Raw genomic sequence first — 19,152 nt, 5'->3', positions numbered from 1 at the left:
AACGTGTATCTGATATTTGACAAATACAAGGAGTACAGCACCAAAGGAGGAATAAGAAGCGTCAGAACAGGATCAACGTATAGCAGGTATCATAAATTGTCTTTCAACACGTCGTTGCCCTCCCAACAAGTTGTGCTGAATGTTACGAAAAACAAGGTACAACTAGTACGGCTGATCTGCAAGTATATAATGACAGAAGGGTTGCCATCAGATTCCACCAAAAGCCTATTCATCACTGGACCAGAAGATGTTACAACAGAAATAACTGCTGATTGTATCAAGGAACCTCCAGATATGAAAAACACTCACGAAGAGGCTGATGTCATAATTATCACACATGTAGTGATGGTAGCCAATCAGCTGGGCAGAAATTGTGCAACAAAAGTAATTAGTGATGACACGGATATTCTTCTCCTCCTGATGCACCACTACCACACACAAAAACTTACGTGTAACATTTTTATAGAGGCAACTCAAAGTCAGAGAGGAGTTATTGACATTGGATTGTCTGTGTCCAAACACCGTGATATTGTTTTAAACTTACTAGCACTTCATTCTCTTTCTGGCTGCGATACAGTTCCTACTCTTTATGGCATTGTAATCTGAAGGCAATGAAAGTACTACAAAGTGGGAAGGAGCTTCAAAAGCTTGGAAATAAGACATCACTACTTGAAGATGTGATTCAGGAAGCAACTGAGTTTATAGCTTCTTGCTATGGTAGTAGGATAACTGGCCCTACAATGTCTGATGTCAGAAGAGATGTCTGGTTGAAGAAATTGTCAACAAAGCCTGCCGTACATATGCCGAAATTGAAGAGCTTGCCACAACTATGGAGGCATTCTCTGAAAATGTAAAAAGAGCTCATTTCCAGGCTTGCATTTGGAAACAAGCAGATAAACCAGATCCACCAGACATGGATCCGACACAGTTTGGGTGGTATCGTGATGAGCTGAACAAAATATTGGAACCAGTTACTGTATCACCGGAAACTGTGATGGCACCGAAAGACATCTTGAGATGGTGAGCTGCGGCTGTTCTTCTTAAAACACGAGTAAAGGACGTTGTGGCTGTGTGGCAAATTATAATAGCTGGACTGACTTCTGCAATTTTGAAGCCTCTAAAAGTTGACATAAAATCTTCACACGTCAAAATGCTAGAAATCTAGAAGACGAAAACATGGATACTTCTTCTGACGAAGACTGACAAGTGACTGATCTGTGATATTTATTATTTTGTTGCGGAGTAACATAGAAACATCAGCATTTTGTATTGTAAATGTACATATTTCGCATTAATGTGGCCAGCAACGTAATTCTTGATTAAGAAAACGTCCAGGAAACAAATATAAGAAAAACTTCAAACCTACGCTTGTGTTGTTTGTTTTCTTTTCCACACAGAAAGGAATGGTTTTGTAAATAAATATAGAGAAGCCCAAAATGTGGAAAAAACGTTATGGAGCGCAAACAAGGTGAGTTGCGGTGACAGAGAAAGCATCAACACCCAATCCAAAATTTCAGTGTGTCAGATATTGTTCTAAGTATGTACCTAGCTCGAGGGTCGCGAATCTGAATATTCCATATTGATTTCTATCAATTTCATAATATTTTTGAAGTAACTATTGAAATCTGCAACCCAAAAAACACATAATTCGATACCCATGTCGATACAATACTCCAAAAATTTTCTTGTGAATTTTACGGCCGCCATATTGGGTGTCATATTGAATATCTCGATTTTTATCAATTTCATAACATTTTTGACATTATTATTCGAATCTGTAACACAAAAAAAACATATAATTTGATATCCATCTCGATAAAATATACAAAAATATTCCTATCAATTTTACAGCCGCCATCTTGAATTACTCAAAACGCTCAAGGTGTACATTTGTACACCCTGCAGATTCAGATTCAGCACCCTCAAATTAGGTAAAAGCTACTGAGAAACATTAGACATACTGAAACTTTTAGTTTCGATGGATTTCCTCCAGACTACTTATGGGCAGAAAAGAAAAAAAATGTTTTGTCTCAGCAGATGGCATTCACAAGAGAGCCATGTGTTTCTTTTGACGATAAATAACTGGCAACTTTCGATATAGTTTTCTATAAAAGGAACAAAACTTTGTCTTTGATATCCAACCTGAAGCAACATATACTCCCTTCAGAACATCAAAATTTCCCTTTTTCAATTCGAATGTTCCACAATGCAAATAATCGTTGTTTACCAGTAATGCGAATATCATCACCCTAGCACCATAACTATGCCCTATATAACGGTGTAGGCAGTTTTTAAACAGTTAGTGAAAAAATGGTATTACAACACGCACATAGGAAAATGACACCTGGAACGCAAATGTTTAATACTTTTTTCTTTACATATGAAGGACAGAGTTTTACGTTTATTCATGTTCAAGTTAATCTTGTTATTGTCACAGCACTTCTTTAGATGTGTCTCTTATTTTTTCAAAATGTATTTTTTGTTATTTAAATTTGCAGTGAAAATAGCTATCGCAGCTGGGAAGATGATTTTTGCTTTCGTTGGCTCTGAGAAGAGCCGCAATTACGTTGAACTTGGGAAGCCCATCGTAGATGTCAAGAGAGCTGAGAGGTTAAGTACTTCAGGAGAAGTAGTAGTTTCACCATCTGCATGGGCTATGTGCAACTGGAAGAGGTACCAGTATACCCTCAAAACTGACAAGAAGCATGTTAAGGTATTAGTAATAAAGTAATACTGTTGGTATTGGTAACCTACCTGCACTTTGTTAATTCATTACCTAATAACGGTGGTCGAGTATATGGAAAACTTTACCATTCGTTATTGAGCTATTTTAAGTGTTTTTCAAGTGTTAGGCATGGGTTAGGTTTAGGATAAATTGAGTTTGTAAGATTAAATTAGGGGTTCGCCGCACATTGCTAAATATATCTCGAAGCATAAAACTAAAACAGATTTTTAAAGTTTATTTACTGTCAGGTCAAAAAAAAAATTCTAAGTAATACATATATGAACAAATAATGATAGAAAAGAATGAATAGATGAGCAAATGCGTCAAATGTTGCTTGGTCACTAATTAATAAAATATATAAGGTGTTCTAGAATTCCCCATATCCTTATGTGTAAGTATCACAGAGAAAAGTGTCAGTGTAATTTTAGTTATGGTAATGGTAACACTGCCTTCATGGTCGCAGTCAGTACTGTCTGGTATTCTGATATTCAAGATCAAGTAGAGCTTCTAGTTGTAAAAGCCATAGTAGTAGTTACATGTTGAGTTACAATTAGTGGCATGTAAGTGAGTTCGCACACAGGGCCAACAATTGCATAACTCGTACAGCAACCCTGCTTCATTAGGAAAAATTGTGTTTGCTACAGGATATATCCAACATGCATAATGGACGTAAGGAGATTTCTGCTGCGATATCTGTAAGTAAACGGCTTCAATAAAGAGCAGCTTAACTGAATACAGCACGTCCATCAATGTTCTATGTGTTACCAAAACATAGAAGTACGAAAACTTATCGGACACCCTATATTGTCACTTAAGTAAAACACATTACATGCTTCTATGTTACTTGAAGACTTCACATCTGGAGTGGGCAAAAATTTTTCCTGGTGGAAGATAACTCTTTAGTTTTCCTTCCCTCGCCACACTACATAAGGAATAAGTGTAACTGTTTCTAGCCTTTACTCTTATTCTAACGTTAATTATAGCATCGTTTAGAGAAAATGTTCACTATAAATACTAAGCTTCGTCCATAATATAATTTTCCGATACAACTTAAATCCTTATTATACAGTCGCGGTAACAACTGTCGGTATGTGCACTATTTGTTTCTTGTCAATACACAGCGTTAACTGCTATGATGATCATTGATTTAAAGTAACCAATGCAATGTTGTGTATAGCAAAATACTTCAGTAATTACATAAATATTGGGTGATTGGTGAACATACTAAAAACAAATGTTAAATATAGACTATTTGCGTGTTTGGTAAGTTTCAAACTCACAAAATTTTCAAAATTGAGATAATAACATTAAAAGACTTGTAAAAGTATAGCGTTGTTTTCCAGGGACTTTTGTTCACTGACCTTCGGCTTTTGTTACCGCCAAATTATTGAAATGTTGAAAACAGAATGCTGGTTTTCAGTTCTCGTTGATTTTCCAGCTACGGTGTGTAATAACAAAAGCGAAAATATTAACAGTAGTTCGGATTAATATACAATAAAGGGTCCTTCATCCGTGGGTTATTTGATTTCAATTCGCGACTTTTGAGACACAGAAAATTGTTCTCATGCTTAAGTACTTACAGTATAAATGCATACCTGTACTTTCTGTTCCAATGGAATATATTAAACTGTGATTCCATGATTCAGAATCTAAGGAAATTACCTCAGTTTTCACTGATGACGTGGGAACTGGTAGACTTTGAGGTGCGGTCTTCGTAAATAAATGAAATGAAATCAGTAAGTTTTACGTCCCACAGTTATGCTGGCTAGGCTAAAGGAAGCGGTGATGAGAAATGAATGAAATGGTGGAATGAAGAAAATGGGAGGAAACGGGAAAAGACCGAGAAAACCCACGCACACGATCGTAAATAAAAATCGCGGGAGATGTGTGTTAAAACAATACACTTGGTCATCAAAAACAGTGAATTTCATTGTTCGAGTCACTGCCTTAACAAAGATTTTTGGAAAATTATAGTGAAAAGTTCTAATGAGGCCAGCGTGTCACAGAAAAACTGAACAACATGAGTTTAAGCCATATACTTCGTTTTTAATTTTGTTTAGAAAAATGAAAAGCAATTATTATATATTCGAGGGATGTTGATTAACGGGAAGCACATAAACGATAGGAAAATGGGAGGGAAAAAATTGGTTAAAAACTTCAGGAAATGAGAAATAAAACAATGTGAGGAACTGAAACTAGAACCTCTTAGAGAGTCAAATTATGCCCACATATTCATTATTGAATTCAACTTACGAGGGAACCTATCCAAGTGTAACTCTGACTTCAAGTCGAGACTATGGCCGTTGGATACCTTATCCTAAAAGAACATAACACGAAAAGGGATACATCCTCGGTCGCAACCGTTGCGGAGATATAAGCGTGAAATGTTAGGAATTGAACTCCATACTATACATTACAAAGTCAGATTCCGGGTCAGATTTTTCGGAAACGGTCGAGTAAGGAAACTCTGCGAATACATATCAAATTAGTGTGGGGAACACAGCACCTTTCGAATGAAAAATTTGTGTCCCCGGGGCACTTGCAGGGTCCCAGGCGGGGTCCAACTCAAAATTAACAAATGGATCCGGGAGTCAAGTAGCATATGTATGAAAGCTATTGTTAAATAAAAGAAGATAGAACAACTCTCAACTCTCTACGATAACACTGTGCAAACGGGCAACTGGTCAAAATGTCAATACAACTTACATCAGAGAATCTATGGCCACGCTTCTAAATCCGTTAAGTTGAGACAATAACAAAACAGAAAAACATGTTTGAAATTGCAAGGTATTGAAGTAAAGCAAATTGCTGCGGTCTCTCTTTCTCAAAAGCACCCTCCGATATATTTTATTTCTGCAACATTATTCCAGTTTTCTTCAACCCCACTCCTTTCCAAGTTGCCTCACAGTTTCAAGGTTACTTCTTTTCGTCTTTACCATCATGTTTCTCGTTCAGCAAATCCTCCGATAGAAATTTCATAGTGCAATCTGTGAATTTGAGGTCCCGTTGCCTTTTGACCTTCTCACCCTCCACGATAATTCCGATTGACAATGTATCTTTCTCTTCTAGGACACGAAATCCAATGATCATGATTATTCTATCATCCATTAGTCATTCGAGGTCACACTTATACTTGGATAAAGTCCGTTGTGCGACTCTGTGAGAGACTCTGCAGCAATTTGCTTTACTTCAATACCTTGCAATTTCAAATGTGTTTTTCTGTTTTGTTATTGTCTCAACTTAACAGATTTAGAAGCGTGGCCATAGATTTTCTGATGTAGGTTGAATTGACATTTTGACAAGTTGCCCGTTTGCACAGGGTTATCGTAGAGAGTTGAGATTTGTTCTATCTTCTTTTATTTAACAATAGCTTTCATACAATATGCTACTTGACCTCCGGTTTCATTTGCTAATTTTGAGTTGGACCCCGCCTGGGACTCTGCGAGTGCCCCGGGGACACAAATTTTTCATTCAAAAGGTGCTGTGCTCCCCACACTAATTTGATATGTATTCGCAGAGTTTCCTTACTCGACCGTTTCCGAAAAATCTGACCCGGAATCTGACTTTGTAATGTATAGTATGGAGCTCAATTCCTAACATTTCACGCTTATATCTCCGCAACGGTTGCGATCGAGGATGTATCCCTTTTCGTGTTATGTTCTTTTGGGACAAGGTATCCAACGGCCATAGTCTCGAATCGAAGTCAGAGTTACACTTGGATAGGTCCCCTCGGTAGATTTTATGGAACCAAAGGACGATCGTTGCGATCCTTGTGGAAGTCATTTTGTAGCAGTAAAAATAACCACATTAACAGAACACCAAACTAAAATATAATCAACAGAACCAAAACTGAAAACTGCTATAAAAAAAGAAAGGAAACGAGACAAAGAATTTGATAAAACCGTATTACTCGTTAAACTTCAGAATATTATAACATGCCCGAGTGCTAATATTAGTCCATTTTTCCCTTCAGGAACTTCAAAATATTACTGCTTATTATTCAATGACAAAGGCAGTGCAATCTGCAATATGACCTGAACTTACGGCTACTCGTGGAGGTAGTGACCATACTAAAGTCTGTTTCAGGCAACCTGATAAGAAACTTTCCTACCTCCCACCACTTACCACTGCAGAAGGGAAAGCTAGTCATTGACCTTCAAAGGGAAGGATGCTTTCCTAATAAACAGAATCGTGTAAACTCTAAATTCGTACGTCAATTCGCTCGAGAAAGCACTGCTGTTCCTTTTAACTATCAACCCCAAGTAACAAAAAAATACTGTTTTTAATTTTTGTCTTGTAGAAAAGTATTGCATATTATTTATTTATTAAAGTTTACCCAAATGTAAGACATTTTATTGTGTTAAAAAATATCGAAAACATTAAAATCAATAAGAGCTCAATCTGCCCAATTTTGTATGAATGTAGAATTTGATCCCTAAAACGAATACAAGAACGAAAACTACAGGGTTTCGAAAATAAAATGTTGATAAAAATATTTGGAGCAAAAAAGGCATACATTCAGGTAAATTAAAACGCTATGCAAGCTTTTATTTCACAACAACTACAGGTCACCGAGTATTATATAAATAGTAAAGTTAATACGTATAAAAGAAGCATAACATGTTGCTTGTATGGGAAATACGCACCAAGTCACCAAATCCTATTCAAAAAGCCTAGGAGCAAGGGCGCCGATTTCTCTGTAAGTTTGGGGATACTCATTCAGATGCAGAAGGCATATATAAGGATTCGAAGAAAAATTCCATTCAGATTACGCCAAATATTGTATATTCTTAAATAAAATAAGAGGCCCCACATCAGCTTTGGGGTGGCCGGGTCTCCTCGGCCCCCCAGGATCGGTGCCCTTGCCTAGGAAGAGCTGGGCGAAAGAGAACTTCCAGATAATGTAAAGCAGAATAACAAACATGGTACAGTCCGCAGCAAAAAACCTGCAACATGAGCATGTAAATTTATTGTGAAACTACGCCTAACAGTGCAGGGAATCAACATAACGTCTAAGTGGCACGAATCACACCAGGAGAAACCTCGGCGTCCTCCCCTGCACACTTATTTTGGAGAAAAAGACTTTGTCGTTTGACAATAAACTTACATGCTCATGTTGCAGGTTTATTTCCTGCGGAGAGTACATTGACTTTTCTCAGGTTAAAATCTAATAGAAATGTTTGTTTCTGCTATGATGAGCGTTTAAGCTCTTTAAGCCAAAGCGTTCGTTATTTTTGTATAATTGAACAAACTCGTACTCTTTCGTTCTCTTTCGTTACTCTGTATTTATCGTTACCCTTTCTTTCTTATACAATAACGAACTCTTGTTGCAACATTAGACTATCCTGCACACCTGGGGCCGCGGTGGCTCAATGGTAGAGATTTCACCTGTGGTGCATGGGGCACCTAGTTAGATTCCAACTCCCGCCAAGCGAAATTTGTGGTGGACAAACATCACGTGCGTGGGTTTCCTTGGAATCTTCCCTTTCCTCCTTCTTTCTTTATTCCACCAATTCTTATCATCACCGTCTTCTTTAGCCTAGCCGGCATAACCGTGGGACATAAAACTGAAAGATTTCAATTCATTTTATATTCTGCGTGCCATAACCGTCTCTGTCTGCAAGTTAATTACTGCAAATGATTAATCCTATTCCTATTAATGGAGACCGATAATATTTCTAAAACAATAAAAAGTCATTTTTCCCTCTTCTGCAAGAGAGGCTCAGCAAACAAAATTATTGTTGTAACACTATTACCAATGTTTATATATATATAGTGGTGGATCCAAAGGGGCTGTAGGCCCCCTTGACGCTCAGGTATACACTGGATGAAATTAGCTTCAATCCTGCCTTACACTGGATAAAGCGACAAAGTATGGTTTAGGCCTCCCTTGATCATATCCTGGATCCGCCACTATATATATATATATATATATATATATATATATATATATATATATATATATATATATATATATATATAGTTCTTTTTCTTATTGTTCTTTTTAATGTAAGAAAGAACATCTGTCAATAAGAGAGCAAACGAGAAGTTTTCTTTCCTTTTTTTGGCATTTCAGGTTATTCTTATCATCTTAACTCTGATAATTTACCCATAATTGTACTTGGTTTTCGATTTAACAACCGTGTGCGTGGGTTTTCTCGGGGTTCTCCCGTTTCCTCCCACTTTCATCATTCAACCATTTCATTCATTTCTCATCATCACTGTTTCCTTCGGCCTAGCCGGCGTAAGTGTGTGACGTAAAACTTATAAAGATTTCTGTCTTGGTATTCGATTTCATATCATTATAAAATTATTTTATCAATAAGACAATATAAATTCAATTACCAACCCTGACATCCCTTGCCATTCTAACATTATGTCACAAGCCCGACTGCCAAAAGCAAGGAAAATAAACAATACAATTGTTCAATAAAATCTCCATTATAATGACACGTGTTACCTCACTAATGCAGGTAACTGTAAATGTTTTAAAATACGTAGTGTTGTTATAAAAGTTGTAATTTATTCTTTAGGCATATTTATATACACTCTATACTTCTGTGTGCGGGGGCTGATGGTGGAAGACGGAACACCAAAACTCACCTGTACTTGAGCGTGGTGGGGAAAAAACTTCTTCTTTTTCCTATCAGCTTACGTGAAGCAGATTATAGTGCTTTACGGAAGGTGTTGCATAGAAGAGAACAACCTAATGAACTTATAACCTGGTCGGACTCAAAACTCTTAATGTGAAACACAATTAGGATTTTTTTTTTTTTTTTTTTGAGAGAATACCCTACTGCCTCATCAGTTACAATGAAGTATTCTGTACCTGCTCACTGCGGGTAGTAGTTAATGCACACAATCAAATCGAGAAATTAATGAAGAGAGAAAAATATATTCACCTGTGAAACTACTACAACTTCTCAAGGTAATGAACTATAAAGTATCGTTTAGAACAGCCTTTCCCAACCATTTCTACACTGCGGCCCCCTTCACAGTCTACAATACATGTGAAGGACACCTTGCAATATATATGGTTAGTACGGTTAATATTTATATTTCTTCCCCAAGTTAGTGTATATATATATATATATATATATATATATATATATATATATATATATATATATATATAGGGTGTCACAAAAGATCGGGACGGTGGAATGTCTCGAGAAATACACGTCGTATCATGAAACACAAAAACACGTGGGAAATATATTTTTAACTTCCATTTCATGGTGGAACAATGAATTCACCCGGGCAACCCTAAGGGGAACAGAGGGGGTCAACGTGAAAAGTTTAAATGGCGCCCCCCAGTTGGTAGTGCAGATTCAGATGCTACATACAAAAATACGTAACATTCAATTGCAACATTTCTGTTTGTTTGCTCGATAGATGGCACTGTAATCGAAAAATCTGTTTTATCGAGCAACGCAACAGAAATGTCGGGACAGTGGAATATCTCGAGAATTACGCATCTGGGCATGAAATTAAACACAAATATAAGGATCTAATATTTTTGATCCCTAATGTGGTAAAAAATCACAGTCGAAAAAAAGTGATATATTTTAAATATTTTTCACACAGGTGGAAAAACCAGATTGATTTATTTCTCTATGCTCATTGAGTTAGAAGAGACCAGAAGTCTCCACCTAACAGTAAAATTCTAAATATTGTTCATTGCTACGTGACTTCTGTAGGTGAATGGGTCACAACAGAAATAGGTTAAGAGGAATTTAACCACAGTTACACGATTCATATAAAAGACTGCCGTAAATTTGCTTCGGGGCCCAGTTGGTACAGTGGAGAAGCAAGGCATTGTTTTGAAGAAGTCTCCATCGTTCGGAACATAGTGATGGATCTCTCCTGGCCATCAAAGGTTGGATCTTCTGGTCTCTTCTGCCGAATAATATTGTAAGTGACTATCCTTCTACTTATCCTATAATTTGGATAAATGTTGAATTGTAATTTTCAATAGGAAATGATCAAAATTCTTACCATGAAATAGGAAATGTCTACCATCTAATTCATAAATATTCAATTAACTAGCTTTCACTTTTTTATTAGTTATTAATTTTGTAACTACATTTAATTTGTCATTATATTTCAATAAATCATTATAAATGTACTAGCAACCCTTTTAACATAATTTAAATTTGTTTCCATAATAATCAAAGGTGTATCTTATTTAGCAGTGACAGGCATTTTGGTTAGCCAATGCTCTTACCAAGATATTTCAATTACATTTGCTAATGACGTTATGGCTAACAAAGTTAAATATCTCACCCCAAAAGAAAAGTACACCAGATGGCTCTCTAGGCGATATATGACATGCCAAGAATCTCTTACATTTCCTTTGATCAATTGCAAATGCATTTTTCCATTTTTGTACATTATTCTCATGCCAGTTTATTTGTGTTATGTTATTTATGGTTTGTGTACCAATAGACTTAGTTTTCACATTATTGTGCTAGTTTTGTTATGCATAGTCCTCGCCGCACTAGAGCGAATACGAGGAACATGTCTCAACAAAATTCCGCTTCATCAAGTGGGTCACTCCCCCCTCCCTCTTTCCTTGCTATATTCTCGGGTCAACAAACTGAACGCGCCGATCGTTCTGGCGAATTTTGAAAGAATTGCAGCAATCTCTAATTGGGACGATACTAAACGTCGCACTATTTTTCCGTTATGTTTAAGTGACGTGCCAAATTTCTGGTATCATTCAAAGCCGTCTCATGCAACATTAACTTGGGATGATTTAAAATCCGGTTTTTTGAAGCAATTCGGACCAAATACCGCACCATTATCTGACATTGAGAATTATAGAAGCTGTTATCAACAGAAGGGCGAATCTCTTTTACATTACATGTACAGAAAAAATATCTCAGTCAGCAGCTTGATCCCCAACCTGCATTTTCAGATTTTTTTACAGGACACAATTACCAATATGTTACCTACTTATATCCTTGACTTTTCCCAACAAACCATTAATAATTTCGATCAATTGGTTACCGCAGTTGAAATTCGCCAAAGGGTAGGTTGCTTAGCTCAAAGACGTCTCTCTTCATTTACTAACCCTCCACAGTCTTCCATCGCCACGCCTAATACGTCACAAGACGATGCGTTTAATAACATAATCTCTAAATTAGAAAATATACAGGTTCAGATGAACACATATTGTAACAGTCAAAGCACCCCGCACACAGTGGCGTTTGCAGACGCCCACCCTCACTTTTCTTCGGTTCCTCCACAAAAAGGCAGAGATCTGTCTTATAATAGCAAATCAGAACATTTTTATGATCACAAATGTCCTAAAGGAAATTTTTCACGGTCTCCTAGTCGGGATAGACAGTTTAGTAAAGAACGCAGGGAAAGAAAAAATTCTTTCTCCGAATGTCGGGAATGTACTCATTCCCATAGCAGTATACAAAATGGTTGTCATGACCATTCACGGTCCCGCTCTAAATCGAAGGATTGTTCGTGCCATCAGTCTAATAACACAGACACTTCCAATTCTAAGAATAGTACCCAGAAACAAAATTCCCATAACAGGAAACAACAATTCAGGAATTCTCGTTCAAAAGTTTCTAGGAAACACAATAACCGAAGTCAATATTCTTCAGTGTTTTCTAACGTACCTCCGATGATGTATAAAGCATTTTTTCCCTACCAATTTCCAAATTTCTCTCCCTTAGCACTCAATCCGTACGCTAGTCCGTTTGTAGCTAGTCAATCATCCTCATCACCCTTTGTTACCTTTCCCCCAGACAATCAAAAAACTAATAAATCAAACAGAGATTTCCCAGCCAGAACCTCCGCATGGGGTAGAATGGCCGCTCTCTAGCAGTAGTAGGCTGCCTAGTAACACTGTTAACACTGTGCCTGATTCAAACCAGCGTCTACAACAATTTGACGCGGTGCCCGCCTCACATAACGTTTGTATAGATAATGCTGGCAGCGCACCTAGTTCGAACCTTAAACCCCAATACAATAAGTATATAACCACTAACAGAAATTTGTCCTTTCACGCAGTGACTTCGTCAACTGTGACTCCCCAAACCAAGAGTAGCAACGGGGTTAATGATTTAGATAACGTAAAGACGAACGATATTCACCGGGACTCGATCCCACGACCATCTCAGCCAAATTGCAGTCAGGTGCGTACCCAGTTGATTAAGAAGCGTCAGTTAACGTTTATTAAAGGCATAATAGGTGCGAAACAACATCATTTTCTCTTGGATACGGGAGCAGAATGTAATATAATACCTTTATCAGCTTTGCCACCAAACTCCCATTGTTTTAATTTATCCACAACTCTACATGGAATTTCTAATACGCCAGTTCGGTTACTCAAAGCTATTACGCTTCCTATCTTTATAGGAGATAAACAATTCAGCGTACTTTTTCGTGTTTCTCCATCAGCACAAATGCCTATAATAATAGGGAACCCGTTCTTAAACCAACATTCTGCAAAGTTAGATTATACTAAAAATGAGCTAATCTTGAAACGTTTTGGGAAAAGAACACCTTCGCAACACTATGACAATATTCAGGTTACGGTTTCTAAATTCGTTTCCGTTAACATTCCAGCCACCCGCAACTACCTTTTCGAAGTTGCCAGACCAGTAACGGTTCCTCTTCACAGCGTTTCTATTCTTGAACTGAGTCTACCTATGAAAGGTGACGTCAGAGAGTTTTACCTCAATTCTCCCATTCACAAAAATAAGAAATCGTGTTACAATGTTCACACAGTAGTCAACGCTGCTTTCTCCGCTATTCCCCTTGTCAACCCCACTGAACACGCTCAGCATTTTAAGAAGGGTACTGTTATTGTCTCTGGCATTCCTTTCAATAGCGAATATCAAACTCAACAGGTTAATATTGTTACTAAATTGTATGATCTTACTCCAGATCAAATAGAGTCACAGAAAAAAGAACGGTAAGGAAAAATCAAACACCTTGTAGACCCCACCAAATTTAAAATAAATACTAAACTTAATGACGATCAACAAAAACAAATACTAGATATCTTACTCAGTCATGTATGTGCTTTCAAATGGAGTAAAGAAGACTTTACAAAAATCACGAAGTATTCTGCTTCACTGGATTTAGTAAACCGTACCCTATTTCAGGTTGTACCTTTTATGGTGCCTCACCGCCTTAGACCGAAAGTCAAACAGAAGGTCTTGAAACTTCTCGACCAAGGAATATTAGAACCTGCGAATAGCCCTTACAGAAATAATGCGATTGCTGTGTTAAAACCGAATTCTAAGGATGACATACGGCTAGTCCTGGATTTGAGAAAATTATCAACACTGTGTATCTATAGCAGAACCGATCACTTCTATGAATGATATTTTAGATCATCTTTCGAACTCGAGGTTCATGTGTTCAATTGATATGTCTTCATCTTTCTTCCAAATCGAGTTAGACGAAAAAGACAGAGATGCAACAGCATTTTCACTTCGTGATATTGATTTGCCACATGCTCAGTTTCGTTTAAAACGCTATTCCCAGGGCCATGTAAATGCCTCCATAAGTTTGCAACGAATTTTAAAAGAAATTTTCAAAGACATCCCGCGAAATGGTCTTTTAATCTACGTAGATGATTTTCTTCTTCACTCTAATTCCTTTGAAGAGCTTCTTGATACCTTAAAGCAAGTATTGGAAAAAGCTGAAGCTCACTCTGTTCTTTTTAATTCGGAAAAATCAGAATTCGGTGTTACCTCTACCAAATGTTTGGGACATGTGGTCTCGAATGGTCAGATCAGACCGGATCCTGCTAAACTAGAGGCCATATTGGAAATCCCTAGGCCTACTACTGTTAAACAATTAAAATCATGGCTTGCTACAATTAATTTTTATCGCTCTTACTTGGTAAACATTTCAAACATCTTAGCACCATTATATGACGCTCTTAAAGGCTCCCCCCGCACTCTTAAGTGGGACAAGCATACGCAAGATGCATTCGAAACTGCACGTGAACTATTAACAATAGAACCAGTTTTAACAATATTTTCTACAGAAAACACACAACATTTACTCATGTGTGACAGTTCAAGTATTGGAATTGGAAGCGTTCTGCTGCAAAACGAGAAAATGAAAGTGATTGGCATGCCGTTCATTACATTAGCGCGCGACACCCTACCCGCGTCAAACGTCGTCCTGTTTACAGTCAAGAGTTATTTGCCATATATTATTCGCTCGTGAAATTAAGAAAATACTTGTTAGATGCTAAATTCACTATAGTAACAGATAATAAATCGTTATAGGCACTCCAGAATACAAAGAACCTCTCAGCATAGCACATACGTTGGCTCGAGTATATTAATTCTTTCAACTTCTCTATAGCACATGTAAAAAGTTCTCAAAATAGTATCAGTGACCTGTTATCTCGTAACCCCCTACCCTTTAAAGATGAAGATCTTGAAATCATTGAACCTGACGTTCACCCCTTAAGTCAGTTAGCATTGAACAGCAAAACAGACATTGCTAGTTTACAAAGACAAGATTCTTATTTTTCAAAGGTCATATACACTTTGCATGCACAAGATCAAAGCCACCCACAGTTCAATCTTTGGCGCAAGCAATTCACTTTTATGGATGGCATTTTATACAGAAAAATGTATTCAACCACGTCCCCTAGATTGTTAGTATGCGTACCACAAGTGCTAAGAAACATTGTTTTTCAAGAGGTACATGCTAATCAATTAACACATCCAGGGTACCTAAAGACATACTATATATTAAGATCTAAATACTTCATACATAACATGAAAAATTGGTTGTATGAAAAGAAACGAAGCTGCCCAGATTGCGCCAAAAACAAAAGAAACTACCAACAGAATAATCTTCACGTCCAAACGCACCAACCCACAAGTCTTTTTCACACCTTTGTACTGGATTCGTGTGGAAAATTTCCAAAAACAACTTCCGGAGACTATCAATACATATATGTTGCTGTTGATATGGCATCATCCTTTCGCATAACCCACCCGGTGAAAGATATGACGTCAGACACGTTCGTATCTTTCCTAATGGAACAAATAATTATACCATATGGGGTACCTACGGTAATTTTACTTGACAAATCAAGTAATCACACAAGTGCGAAGACGAAAGAATTTTTGCAGTCCATGAACATTTCAGTGAAATATTCCTTACCTTTAGGCCACTTTTCGCAAGGTGCAGTGGAGCAGAAAATACAGGAAGTTCAGAATGCGCTAAAATTCCTTTCAAGAAACAACAAGGAAGATTGGCACCTATTTTTACCGCGAATCAAACTCCCAATAATAAATTCTGTTCTAGTCCGTTTGAGCTCGTGTATGGCGTCCAACCTCGACTGATTATTGATAATTTATTAAGAGTTCCCATTCAACATACAGATAATCATGATCACCTGTTACATCTAGACGAGCTACGATCATTAGTCAACTACCAGAGACATTAAGCTTTCACCCATTTAAAGGCTAAAATCGAATCAAAGAAAGTTCCAACCACGTATCAACCTAACCAAATGGTATTAGTAAAAAATATATATCGCAAACCAAATGAACCAGCTGTTTTCAGACAGGATTATTTAGGTCCATTCCGTCTAATTTCGAAGATTGACAACAACTCCTACAATGTAAAAATGGATGGATAGATACAACCAATCTCTAAGACTAGATTAAAGCACTATTTTCCTGACGTAGCTGCTGACGTACGATTTGAAACGAAATATAGGAACTTCTGGAAGCACAACACTCGTCAATACACCAAAAACTTTAACTCATAGAACCAACGACCTTGTCTCACGTTCCATGATTTAAAAAAATGAACTTCCGACATATCACAATCAATCATCCACTGCATTTATCAGGTTCACGACTTTCATTGCACAGGATACATATCTCACACGCACACTAATAAAGGGGAAACATCTTTTATTTTTAACCAATCCATCTCTGAAATGTTTACAGTAAACACTCCTGCATTACTGATAATAAGTATCTCACTGCGCTTAGACCCCGAAAAAACTTTCATTTTTGCCAACCAATCACGAGCGAGTATTTTTCTTTTCATTTTTAATGAGCGAGTTGTTAAAACATCTGATCTGTGAATTCCTTCCTCCCCCAAGCCCAAACACCTGGATTCCTTAGTTGTTTGTTGAATACACTGAAAAACGGAAAAAGTGAAAGTTATTTCGTTCAAGATAGATTTCAATACTAAATCTTTGCCACTTGAATATATTGATGCAGTTCAAATATCATTGTTTCCATCAAGTATGGCAACTAACTTTATTCTTAACAACTGTAGAATGTAACTATTTTTCGTATACCTTTCAGGGATTATTTATCGTACTTACAGACGTGTTATACGCGAACCCTCTGTTCCCTTAACACCTATGCAAAATTCCGAAATCTTAACAATTTTACAGATGACAAACCTTCCGCGCCAACCCACACCCGCTTGTTCACCGATGTATTTACCTGTAGCCCACCCACTCTTCAAGCAATCTTCTACCTCCGCATATTGATAACTGTAATCTCTTATGTCAGCTGTGTCCTTACTAAAGTTAAAATATTTTATACTTTGTATATATTTTGATGGACAGATGCTCCTTTAGCATAATAAAATATGCCTTAGTTATAAGTTTTATATATATATAGTTTCGAATAGAATGTCTCTATTAATATATACATTTATGGGAAATTATTAAGGGAAAACTTATTTTATTACTATCGACATAGTTTCATTCTCTCCTCATTCTCTCAGTAAAAGGGAATCTCTCTTGAGACATCATTATCATTATTTTATCCGTACTTAATTGACTATTGTCTCAGTAATATGATTATGTGGGAGGTTTTTCTATTGGTAATACGGATCATCATCCTATGAATTAACTATAACTGGCATGAAGAAAAAAAAAACCTTTTCTCCCTCTCTTTACCGTTTATGACACACCTCCTTCATCCTATCTTAACTACCAAGACACCCAAAACACGTCACAAATCACAAGCAGAAGGACTTCTCCAGGAAACTGCATTAAAGCCTTTTGAACTGGAAATATCTTAGGCTTATAACTGTGCTTCCCAAAGTACTTCACGACGTGATGCAGTGCCAGCTAACATACTACGGGTTCTACAATGCTTTGCAGTGCATCTCACAGCTTCCAAGTCCATGGTTTTCATCCAGTGAAAATGTAGGACAAAGATCTTCGTAGCTCGGTTACGAAGCCATGCAAATGTGTTATATTAATAACACTTTAATCTTAATATTAAAAACACTGACCCATCTTATAAACACTCGTTGAGACTATGTTCTTACAATACGATCAATATATCAGTGTGACTAATAAGTATAAGTAAGTGACAAAAGTAAACGACGGACTAACATAGAGTGGACTTCGATAACTGACCACTAGAACTGTCGCCCCTTTTGTGCTTTAACCTTATCTACTAAGTGAACACTCGCTGGGATACTCAATCACGAATTGAATTTGCTGCGTGTGTGCGTTTCTTTAAGAAGAGGGCTCATTCATAATCAAATACGTCGAACTTTACACCCTATCCAAAGTGAAGTCAAAGAAACTGGTTAGTAAACAGTTTTTTTTCTCACAGAAAAATGTGCATTAAACGAACAGTGCATCAATTTGTGTTTAATTTTATTTTCTGTGTGTATAATAAGAGACTCCTTTAGGAATCAGTGAAACTAATTCTATTTTTGCTTTAAACAACAAAGAAAAAACAGCACACAATCGAAAAAAAATAGTGATCACAACATACATTGAAAAATAATGTGTGATGAATTTACTCTAGGAGGGGTAATGTGGTAAAAAATCACAGTCGAAAAAAAAGTGACATATTTTAAATATTTTTGATTTACCAGAGATTGATTTATTTCTCTATGCTCATTGAGTTAGAAGAGACCAGAAGTCTCCACCTAACAGTAAAATTCTAAATATTGTTCATTGCTACGTGACTTCTGTAGGTGAATGGGTCACAACAGAAATAGGTTAAGAGGAATTTAACCACAGTTACACGATTCATATAAAAGACTGCAGTAAATTTGCTTCGGGGCCCAATTGGTACAGTGGAGAAGCAAGGCATTGTTTTGAAGAAGTCTCCATCGTTCGGAACATAGTGATGGATCTCTCCTGGCCATCAAAGGTTGGATCTTCTGGTCTCTTCTGCCGAATAATATTGTAAGTGACTATCCTTCTACTTATCCTATAATTTGGATAAATGTTGAATTGTAATTTTCAATAGGAAATGTTCAAAATTCTTACCATGAAATAGGAAATGTCTACCATCTAATTCATAAATATTCAATTAACTAGCTTTCACTTTTTAATTAGTTATTAATTTTGTAACTACATTTAATTTGTCATTATATTTCAATAAATCATTATAAATGTACTAGCAACCCTTTTAACATAATTTAAA

The 19,152-nt window shown here is 36.8% G+C and overlaps 1 protein-coding gene across 1 annotated transcript in view; it reads left to right on the top strand.

Annotated features, from left to right (window-relative positions):
• The window catches only part of LOC145673462 (adenylate cyclase type 10-like), a gene marked incomplete at its 5' end in the record, with an annotated part of 340,084 nt that overhangs the window by 205,330 nt on the left and 115,602 nt on the right, over positions 1 to 19,152 (top strand). Inside the window, 1 exon segment of the mRNA XM_081743183.1 lies at positions 2,499 to 2,658. Within this exon segment, the coding sequence (XP_081599309.1) occupies positions 2,499 to 2,658 (160 nt within the window).

This window comes from Thermobia domestica, chromosome 16 (genome assembly GCF_964235325.1).
Source record: "Thermobia domestica chromosome 16, izTheDome1.hap1.1, whole genome shotgun sequence".
Classification (NCBI taxonomy): domain Eukaryota; kingdom Metazoa; phylum Arthropoda; class Insecta; order Zygentoma; family Lepismatidae; genus Thermobia; species Thermobia domestica.
Note: the sequence above shows the minus strand (reverse complement) of the source record. Positions and strands in the feature narration are given on the sequence as shown.